Source organism: Pogona vitticeps, chromosome 11 (assembly GCF_051106095.1).
Source record: "Pogona vitticeps strain Pit_001003342236 chromosome 11, PviZW2.1, whole genome shotgun sequence".
Lineage (NCBI taxonomy): Eukaryota > Metazoa > Chordata > Lepidosauria > Squamata > Agamidae > Pogona > Pogona vitticeps.
Window position 1 is genome coordinate 26,425,111 of NC_135793.1, and position 11,140 is coordinate 26,436,250.

Here is an 11,140-nt window from a genome sequence, read left to right on the forward strand (position 1 = left end):
TGCAGGGCTCCCCAAAGCCCCAGCCAGATGCTCGGCGCAAGTGAGTGGAAGGGGATCCCAGTTGCCAGCAGTGGCTCTGCATCCCGGTGGTGCCCATGGATTCCTCCGAGAAGGAGGGTCTCCTGCGCCAGGACAGAGGCAGGGGCTCCAGAGCAGGGTCAAGCGTGGCTGGACTGCCTCTGCGGATGCGTCGGCTGCAGGCCAGGATTGTCTCCTTGTTGGCATCAGGCCGGGCTGGACAGCCGTGCCACTGAACCATTTGGCAGGGGGCAGAAGAGGGGCTGCAAGTGGGGGGGGGGGCTGTGGGGGTGGATGTGGGGGAGCACAAAGTCCGGAGGGGCCTGTTCTTACTCATGCTCGGAAAACCAAAAGCCAGGCTGCCTGGGGAGGTGGGTTTCCCCTCTTTGGCCTGCAGGGGCCCTGCTGCTGCCTGGTCCCATCCCGGCTGCTCCCTGCCCTTCCGCTCCATCGCTGGCAGCCTCGCTCGCTCCGTCAGCTCCATCCTCTTCCCTCTGGCATGACTCCGTCTTGCCTCCAACATCTGCTGGCCCAACAGAAAAACTCCAGGCCCCAAGACTGGCAAGTGCCCAGAGGGAGGGAGGGAGGGAGGGAGAGAAAGGGGGTGGTTAAGGGAGAAAAGTCTCCGCCGGTCTCCTCTCCCACCACCTGGCTCTGCTCTGGGAGGAGAAGCAGCCTTCCTCCTCCGGGAGTCAGCCTCTCTCAGGTGAGAGTGGGCAGGTGGGTCTCCCTTTCTCCACGCCGCCTCAACCTGCCTGCCACAGCTCTGGATGGGCACAGTCTTGCTCGGGAGTCATGATCCAGCCACAGCAGTCCTAGTCTGCATCATGGAAGCAGTTCAGCGCATCCCTGGAAGCAGTTGCAGGCCATGAATGTCGCAGCCACGCGTTGACACCCACCCAGAGCCCAGGGGCACCTCTGAGCAGACTCTTCTCTCTGGAGGCATCGCCTGCAAGGGGTTCTTTAAGCCACCATCACCCCCCCACCTGCCGCCTCCTGTTTGCTTGAAGGGGGCAGGAGGCAGCCCCTCCTGCTGAAGCCAGGAAGGCGTGATGGGCCTTGGGTGGCTCCCCATCACACTGGAAACCGGCTGAAGGAAGTGAGCGACGCCCCCCCACACACCGTGACTACGTGGAGAAGCCCCAGCCCAACCCTCCACGCTTGTCCTCTCTGGCAACTTCCCTGAGGCTGCCAGAGGCAGGCTGAGCCTTGCGGCCGAGGAAACGGGGGAGTCTCTGGACTGCAAGGAGGGTGCCTTTGGCCTTCCTTGTCCCCTGGAAGGAGGGGGGAGGAGAGAGAGAGGAAGGAAGGAGGCAGCCGGCTGTCCTTGGCCGGCGCTTCCTGGAGTTGCTCCCTGGGTGGCTTTGCAGCTCCAGAGGTTTCCAGGGCCGGGAGAGAGTGCTGTGTCCCTGCCTCGACCGGGGCAACCCATTGGCTACCAGCCCATCTTTGCAAACGTCCGTGGCCAGCTTGGGCACCTCTTCTGTGTCTTTGGGAGGACTAAATTTCACACGCCTTTCACACACACACACACCCTCCTCCAGGTGTCTTCTGCACCAGCAGGGGGTCCCCACCCCCCCACCCCTATATTGGACTGAACCTGCAGATCTGCCTGTATATGTGTGTCACCTACCGGAGCCCTTTGGCTCTTCTCTGAGCCATGTGTGCCCCCCCTCCCCACCGCCAGGCTTAGCCGCCGGTCTCCTCTCTCTCTCTCTCTCTCTCTCTTTGGGGGTGGGTGGGAATCCTGCTGGGGCCTTGGCCTCCATTTCCCCAGTGTGAGGGAGGAAGAGGAGGGGCCCTAAGTCCCCCTCTTATCTAGGACTAGAGAGAGCTGAGTAAACAGGTCTGACGTTGGCGAAGGTTAATGTCAAGAGTCCGGCTTTCTTCTCCTCCGTTAATCTAAATTACTTTATGAGGGAATCGGGAAACTTGACTTCAGGCCTACGAGTGATCTCTGTCTGTGCAGTGTTTGCAGCCCATGCAGGGCGTGTGCCAGGAGTGGGGGTGCTTCGGGGGGGGGAGGCATCTGCCCTGAAGTCCCACCAAAGGTGCTGCCATGGCCCTATATTTGGTTGATTGCCTGGGGGGGGGCTCTGAGGCCATGAGAACCGGGGCGCCGGCATGTTTGGACGGGTATCTCAGCTAGGGCTGGGGTGCAATGTGCATTCCTGTGTGTGCCGCTCTGAAATCTTCCTCAACCCCTCAAAATGCGCGCGCGCACACGCACACGCACACGCGCGCACACACACACACACACACACACACACACACACACACACACACACACACACACACACACACACACACACACACACACACACACACACACACACACACACACACACACACACACACACACACACACACACACACACACACACACACACACCCTCCTTTGCTCCCTGGCACTGGGGCCCTCCTGTCGCCCTTCCCTTCTTCCCAGTGCTTGAAGAGAGGATGATTCGCCCACACGCAGAAGCAGAAGCCTCCAGGCTGCCGGCGTCCTTTCTGGCTGTTTATTGTGGTGCCCTGTCATCATCTGCCAAGACCAAAGTGTTCCCACCCCGCCTGCAGGCAGCAGCCCTTCAAACCCAAAGGGGCGGGGGGGGGAGGGGAGCTGACCACGCCACCCCACTGTGCCTTTTCCTGTCCTCTCTGAAGCAAGCTGCCCTGGAAGTGCCTGGTGCCCCCGTGGGGCCGGCACAACCAGCACGGTGACCTCAGCGAAGGGCTGCTCAGCATCCCCCTCCCAGCAAGAGGGGCCAAACTCCGCTTGGCCGGCTCCAGTTCACGTCCTCAGGCCCAGCAGGCCTGTTGCACCTCCAGCCCTGCCGAGGGCCAGCCAGCCTTTATTCCTGGGCTCCGGGATATGCCAGTAGCAGCCAGGAAACCAGCTATCCCCACCTGCCAAATTTCTACAGCTTCTTCCAAAGAGACAGTGGGAGTAACCCCCAGATCCCTTTCCCCTCTCCATGTCCCCCCCCCGCTTTCAGTTTCCTCTACTCAGCCATTGTACTCCATCGGGGAGGGGGTCAGATCTAGGCAGACGGAGCAGGGGTCAGCTGGGCTTTGGCAGGTTCTTCACACAGGTCGTAGTTGGCTTCACAATGAGGACTAGTAGCTGGATGTCTTGGAGATACAAGTGGCAGCTGATGTCTTGCTCAGTCCACCGGGATATGGCCATGCTTTCTCCAGGTCCATTTCACCCCTGAGGTCTGCAGAGAGATTGCCATCATCTACCGGTCTGGAAGCTGCGCTTGGCCAGTCCTGGGGCAGATGTGAGCTTCCGTCAGGATGGAGGTGCCAGCAGAGCAGGGAGGAGCCTGCCCGCCCCTTGCTTGTGCATTAAGCCCTCTGCCCAAAGGGCTGTGGCCCCCCACCCCTCCCACCCCTCCCCAGGCGCAAGCTGCGGTAGGTGGCCATGCGGAGTCCCTCGGCCATCACACATAACCCGTCAGGTTGTAGGAGTTGAACTCGCTCTTCGCCTTGGGCGGAGGGGCTGCCGCCGCTGGGGGGCTCCGGCTCACCACCGTCTGTGAGTGGTAAGGGCTGTAGTGGGGCACCGGTCGATCCCGGGGAGGACAGGAGGAGCAGAGGATGCCACCCCCAGCGATGGAGAACAGGGAGGAGAGGATGCCGAGGTACAAGGCCTCCCCGAGTTCAAACTTCATGCTGTCCGGGACGAGAGGGTTGTAGAAGTTCTGCAGCACCACGTGGATGTTCCAGACAATGGGGATGAAGCAGAGGAGGCCCCCAAGGGCAAAAGCAGCCCCCCCAGCCACTGCCACCTTGTCCTTGGCCGAAGAGCCCTGGGAGAAGACGGTGCACCTCATCCCCCCGACCGAGACGACCGAGGCCAGCAAGGAGACGGCCACGGAGGAGCACATCAGGGCCTGGGCTGCCTGGAGGTCGGCCGGCAGGTTCAGCAGGGAGCTGTAGATGTCACACTGGGTCATGCCCGTGCTGTAGGTGGCACACTCCATCCAGAGGCCCTTGGAGAAGCCCACGGCCGTGACGATGCTGGAGCCAATGTAGGAGCTGGTCCTCCAGCCGGGCAGGAGGGTGGCGATCAAGGTGCCCACCAAGCCCAGCAGCCCCAGGACGTAGCCCACCAGCTGCAGGCCGACCAACGCCATCACCAAACCTGGACAGCCCCACTGCCTTGCCTGCTCAGTCTCTCTCTCTCTCTTTCTCTCTCTCTTTCTCTTGGCTTTGAGGCACCAGCTCTTCTTAGCTGCAGCAGCCTCCGTTATCGTCCTCGTCCTGTGTGTCTCTGTGCGCGCGCACACACGCCTGGGTCCTTTCTGCGCCAGGCTCTGTGTGGGTTGGGGGGGGGAAAGAAGGTTATCTAGGAGACAGGATTAATCCAGCCATACTGGATTAATTATTGACCAATGGCTTCTGAAAAATGCTAGCCGCCCTTTTGCCCCCCGTTATCTGTAGAAAATATATTTCTAAAAGTCAGAAAAACCACCAGGAATAATAACTGGGGCAAAGGGGTAAAAAAACACCCACAGCACACAGCTCTTTTTTCAACAATGAAAGGGCACAGGATGCGGTGGGGCAGGAAGTGAGGGCTGATCCCCTGGACCCCCGGGTGGCTGGGTCGGCCGCTGGCAAAAGCTGGCAATGGAGGAGGAGCAGGGAGCTCCCTCTGTGAAGGCATTTGTGGGGGTTTTTGGGGGGGAGGAGGCTGGATATATATCAGCAGCTAGAGATGGTCACAAATCGGGGAAATGGTGATTCGTTTTGATTCATAATTTGTCAAAGTTGACAAATCATTAATTACGAATTTATGTTTTTTTTAAATTTTAAACCCTATAGATCTGCTCCCTAAGCACCTGGAGACATCAAATTTGCAGGGAAGCTTCCTCTGACTCTTTTCTACAAGTCCTGCAACTTTGGTGACGTTTTAGTTTTGGATGTCTGTTATACACCTACAACCCCCCACCCCACCCCACCCCACGAAAGTTCCCTCCACTAAAATCACAGAAACTTCTACTGATTCTCCTCTACAATCCCTTCACATTTAGTGAAGACCGGGTTTCAGACCTCCAAAATATACATCGACAAAGTGCCCCCCCCAGGAAAGTACCCTTGAGTGGCTAGTTTAGGGAAGCTCAACCTTCATCAAACTTGGAAAGATTGTAGAGGAGACTCAGTAGAAGATTCTATATGATTTTCCCTAGATGCCTGGGGAGTTGTTTTATAGTCCAGCTAATGAAAAATCACTAAAACTTTGTTGATTCATATTCGTCAGGGGCCTTAATTCATACAAATGAACAAATCAACAAATTAGGGATTTTTGAATGAACAGATTTGGTGATTCATTTTTTACTTCATGCCCATCTCTAACAGCAGCCACAGGGGCTCGGAGGTGTATAACACTTTCGCTGCCTGACATGATCTCTATAAACATTGACTTTAAAAAGCAAAATCCTCTCCAAAGTCGTGGTGGGTTTTTCAAAAGAGTCTGGCCGGTGCTTCAGACAGACTCAGACGGCCACTCCCTAGCTGACAGTCAGAGCAAGAGCCTCAAGGTGGTCTCCCCCCTCCCCTCCCCCCCAGCTCACCAACATGGCAAGCAGCCTTCTGCCACCTGAGGCTGCGGTGGGCACAGTGGGCAAGGATGCTCTCTGAGGGCTGAGGCCAGGGTTCCTCTTGGCCCGTCTTGGACACGCAGCCCCACAACTGGCCCCACAGACGTGCCCCTGGAGAGCAGGTGCTGTTCTGCCAGCCAGCGGCGGCCGCCTCAGCCCAGGCTTTCTCCTGCCTGCTGCTCAGATGCCTGTAACCATGCCCGCCTGCTGCCCGTTCTTGAAGGGGCTTCCCAGTCAGCACCGCCCCCCTTCACCCCTTTGGGGCAGAGAGCTCAGTCAAGGGGATCAACTGTGCTGCCTCCTTCCCCGGTGACACTTCCTGCACCTCCTGAAGGCAGGCTGCTCCTCGTGAGCACCATGGCTGGCATCTGAATCGGGGCCTTTTCCTGACTTGCCCCCTTTGTTCTTCTCTGCCTCTCATCCTTCCAAGGTGCAGTACTCTTGGCCTCTCCCTTCCATCGCTTAAGGGATGGAGAAAGGAGCAGAGGCCAAAGCCCCCCCCCCTCAAACAGCACCCTGGGAGGGTCGGTGGGCTGGGCCTCAGCCTGCAGTGGGAAGGTGGCCCCTTCCCCCCAGTTTCTCTTCTCCCCCCCCCCGCCCCTGTCCCCCATTGCTTCCCTGCCTTGGCCATCCTGCCCTCCACCTCTCTTGCTGGGGCCCCTTCTCCCTCCCTCCCTCCTTCCCTGCCTCCCTGCCTGCCTCCTTCCCAAGAGCCTGCACGCTGACCCTGCAGAGGGACGCCCTGTTCCCTGTGGCCACCGGCTTCTTTGTAGCCCAGGGGCTGCCCAGGTGCCTCCAGGAAAGCCAAAGCAGGGGCTGCTCCAGGGCTAGCCTGAGACAGACTTCCCTGGGAACATGTGGGTTCCCAGACCCTGGATCCGTCCTGGGCAGCCACTCACTTTGTCAGAGTGAGTGAGAAGGACTTAAGAGGCAAAAGCCCAGCCTCTCCCCCCCCCCCCAGCCTCTGTTCTGGACACCCCTTCAGGGATAAAGGCTCGGTCCAGTCCCTTGTGAGATGACTCTTCTTCTTGGCCCTTTGAATCCAAACAAGGCAGGAGCTGAACCCCCCCCCTCACTTAGGGCTAGGCCCCTTCTCACGGCTGGCCGGCCAGTCAGCCAGGGAACAGGTTGTCTGCCCGCCGCCACCACCCCCGGCCAATGCTTGGATGCTGAGAGGAGGCCCAGATGCTGAGTGGGAGGAAGAAGAGCTATTCCCGGCCCATCGTCTTCCCACACCCTCTGAGAAGCCTCATCCAAGAGGCCAACAAAGACGCAGAACCAGGTCAGGGGTGGCCGGCCAGGGTTCAGTTCAGGACTTGCGGTGGAGCTGGGGTCCAGGTGAGTTGGGGTGGGGGTCAGGAGACCCCTGGGGCCACTAGGGGACACTTACCAGGAGAGCCCCCGGCTGCAGCCTCTGAGTGCCTCGGGAGGTGTGGGTCAGGCATCCCTGCGCTGCGGTGGAGGAGCTGGGGGAGGGCCCGGCTCCTGCGCAGGCGGCGAGGGTGAAGGGCTGCCTGATTTTTCACTGCAGGCTTGCCAAATCCATCTGCAAATCATGGCTTGGGGCAGAGGCTTAGTCCTGCTCACAATTAAGCCCTTTAAGGGCTAGAAAAGATCAGGGAGCCACAAGGCCTCCCTCTTGCCTGCCCCCCCCCCAGGAAGCATCTGGAGCCACCCTGAGTTCTGCCTGGATGGAAGAGGAGGAGGAGGAGGAGGAGGAAGCTGCCCTCTGCCCTGGAGAGGTTGCCTCTGACCTGGGGAGGTGAGTGTGTCCCCACCCCTGCCGAGCCACCCCAAAGGCAAGGAAGTTTGGTTATGGGAAGGTCTTCCCTGCATCATTTCCTACATCTCCATCATGCCCCCCCCACCAGGTGCCTTTTCTCTAGACCTCTAGACTCAAGAGCCCCCAGCGCTTTAGCCTTTCCTCATCAGGGAGGTGCCCCAGCCCTGTCATCCTTTGAGTCGCTCTCTTCTGCACCTTTTCCAGTTCCACCATGTCGTTTCTGAGATGCAGCAACCAGAATCATACACAGTACTTCAGGTGTGGCCTTGCCAGCATTTTGTACAAAGGCATGAGAAGGTTGGCTGTTTTACTTTCAGTCCCCTTTGTAATGATCCCTCGCACGGCATGGGCCGTCTTCACAGCCGCTGTACACGGGGTGGGCCCTTTCGTCGAACTGTCCACCAGCTCACCGGGGTCTCCTTCCCTTGCCCCCAAAGGGGCTTCCTGCCCTTCCTGTTGTCTCGGCCACAACCCGGAGGGGCTTCGCTCCCTCTGGCCACGGGGACCAGAGGCGATGATGTTCCACGAGATTTCATAGAACTAATTTGAACCCATTTTATTCACAGTGAAGCCTTCCTGTCGTTCCCCCCCCCCCAGGTGTTCCTCACAAAGGGTGCTGGCCTTTTCCATGTTGGTTTTGTTTTGCCACTGCAGCTGGGAGAACATTTGCAACCTCCCGTGGGTCCACTGTTGATTCAACAGGGGCTGATTTCACAGCCAGGGTTGGGGTGGGGGTGGGGTGAGGGATTCCTCTTTTGTCCCCCACCCCTCCCCAGGCTCCTGCATGGCCCCTAGAGGCTTCTGGAGAGAGAGATGGGGGGGAGGCATGAGCTAAAGGGGTTCTGCCACGGAAAGTGCCCGTCTTTGCCACCCTTTGCCTCTCAGCTCTTAGCGGCCAGCCCCCCGCCCATGGCCAGGAGTCATGGCAAGAAAGGAGGTAAGGGGGCCTTTTGCTTTTCACAGACTGAAAGAGGGGTCCACAGGTGCAAGTGACCAAGACCTCAAGCAAGATTAAGCCAGGATATGGGGAAGTGGCCAGGGCGAGGTGGGGGGGGGAGTCAAAGGCATTGCCTGCTCCCAGCCTCTGCTCAGAGACCTCTATGTGAATGCCACAGCCTGGCCCACCTGAGGGGAAACACATCCAGTCTAAATCCCAGAGTCTTTGCCTGGTTAATTGTATATTTCATTGATTTACACTCCTCTGTTTTGTTTTGTTTTTTAAATCCAAGTATTAAATACAGAACAACCAAGTGACAAAGGCAAAGAAAAAAACTCAAGTAAATGTCACGGCAAGAAAATTAACGATTTCCTAACCATTTCCTAAATGCTTTGTGTTTTGTATCAGGGAAACCATCTTCCTTTCAGTGCAAATCCTGGGTTACCCCTCTTTTCCTTCAAAGAGCTTTGAGCAGCTGGCACCTGTGTGACCAGCCCCCCCCCCCAGCAGGGGACAGCCTCTCAGATGCACCTCTGGTGTGGGGTGGGAGGCTGGGTCAAGATGGGACCCTTGGGGCTGGGGCTGGGGTCTGGGGTCTGGGGTAGGGGCTGTGTTCCAGGAGGGTCCCGGGGTCTTGGCAGTTCAGGGAGCGGGAGCCAGGGAGAGGCCTCTCCTCCTCTCAGTCCCACCCAGGCCAGCCGTGCCGTGGAGGCCCCAGTGGCCTGACCCCCAGGAGCCCCCATCATGGACTCCAAGGATCCCCGTTAAGGGCTTCTTCTCCCCACTCCCCAGAGCAGCAGCAGCAGGAGTGTGTGTGTGTGTTTAGAGGGTGTGTGGTGTCCCCAAAGGATTCCACCTGGAATCATGAGATGGCTGAAGAAAGCCCCCCCCGGTGTGCTTGTGGGGGGGGGAGGGAGCGGGGCCCTGGTCCAAGGTCTGCTCCTTTCTTCCAGGACATCAGGATGGCTAGTACACCAACAAACCTGGTCCAGCCTTTGGGTGAAAACAGGGAGCTGATGTTTTGTTGCCCTCCCCCTGCAGTGCCTCTCCGGAGCTCCCTGGAAGGAATCTGCATGCCTGGGGGATTGAGGGGGGTGGGAAACACAAAGCTTTTCTCCTTTTCTGGAGGACTCGCTGGCAGCAGTGCCAGGCAGACAGGCTGAAAGGGGGGGGGGCTGTTCTGGAGTGGGCTGGTGGCATTCCTCAAGGGGTTAGCTAGAGGGATTTGGTGCAAGGAAGGTGAAGGGGTGTGTGCGTGTGTGTGTGTGTGTGTGCTCGCACATGTGCAAGCACGCAGGTGCGTTGGAGGCAGGGGGGTTGGCTGGCTGGCTAGAGGTCAGGTCTGGAAGCTGATCTTCTCAGTGAATGCAGCACCAGGGGCAGAATGACCACCTCCTTCCACCAGAGTCTGGGGTGGACAGTCCTTCATCTGGAAGACCAGATGCCTTCCTTTTCTCCTTTGGCATCTGTACATGCAAACGAGCAGATGCGGATGCATGCAAACGCAATGCCCTTTTGTACCTCCCCTTCTGGTGAGTGCAAGTGGCTGCCTTGGAGAAGACTCAGGTACCCCCCCCCCCAAGACGTTCACTTTTCCTCTGGCACAATTCATCTCAGTCGGCAAGAAAGGTAATTGATGAAGGCCTTGAACCAGCCTGGGACCAGCAGCTTTCCGTGGTCATCGGTGGATGTTTGGCTTCCCTCTTGCCTGGCCAGGCCTCCTGGGTATTCAATCGTATCTCTGTATGTTTCCTCTCTGACTGTGGCAGCCGCCTTAAACCCTCGGCCTCTGTTCTGGATTTCTGGGGCAGTGGGGAAGAGCTGCCACTTGGGACAGTTGGGAGAAAGGCAGCCTGCAAGTAAAACAAATGTACCATTCCAGGGTCTCTTCCTTTGGGATGGCTGGGCAGGGCTGGGTTGTGTGGCCAGAAGGGCAGCTGACTGGCCTGGCTCCAGGCCTGAAGACAGATTCTCCTCCCACCCAGTTGCAAGGAAGTGGCTCCTCTTAGCCTCAGGCTTGGCACACCACAGCTCCACCGGGGGGGGGGGTGGCCTCTCCCTGTGCCTTTCTTGAGGGTGGATGGAAACGGCGTGTGCAGCCAACCGCCTCTTCCTTCTCTCCCACAGGCCTGTGACCGGAGGGGCGGCAGGACAAGCAAAGCACTCACGGCCCCACCGCTGTTCTCCTTCTGGCACCCAGTCAGGTGTGTGCATGCACCCCTAGGAGCCTCCTTATGGGGCCAGATGGGGAAGAGGAGGGGGGCTTCTCCCTTCTTGCATGGACTTCTTGAACTAAGCCCAGAAGGACTTCAAGGGTTCAGCTCTGCCCTGGGCTCCCCCCCACCCACGTTCCTGCTCACCACATTCCACCCACAGCTCTCCCCAGCCCTCCCCGATTTTCTTCCCACCTACCCCCCTCCTTGGAAATGGTCAGTGAGACCTAGCTGACCCCCCTCCCCAGATCCTGTTCTGCCCTACTTGCCCCTTCTCTGCACAGGCTCTGCTGGCCCCGATGTCAATCCTTCGACTCTCTGTCTGTGGAGGGGGAGAAACGGCTGGAGAGCTTCCTAGTGCAGGCGACCCTTGGCATCTACCAGGACTCGGATGGGGGCTCCAGCTGTGATGGCGAGGAGGAGGAGGAGGAGAGAACTCAAGAGGTCCCTACACCCCCCCCACACACACACACATCCTCTCTGCAGAGGGATTTCACGGACAGCCAGATGGTACGCCTTGCCTTGCACAGGAGAGAGGTTTTCTTTAGAAAAGGACACCAGGCCTCCCTACATGCCTTCATCCATG

The 11,140-nt window shown here is 58.5% G+C and overlaps 1 protein-coding gene across 1 annotated transcript; it reads right to left on the reverse strand.

The window, feature by feature from the left end:
* Nucleotides 1-2,523: 2,523 nt before the first annotated feature.
* CLDN2 (claudin 2) lies at nt 2,524-4,227 on the reverse strand. The gene has a single exon (XM_020795918.3). It carries the CDS (start codon nt 4,155-4,157, stop codon nt 3,462-3,464), a length of 696 nt encoding a protein of 231 aa, XP_020651577.2. The 5' UTR covers nt 4,158-4,227; the 3' UTR covers nt 2,524-3,461.
* Between the last annotated feature and the right edge of the window lie 6,913 nt (nt 4,228-11,140).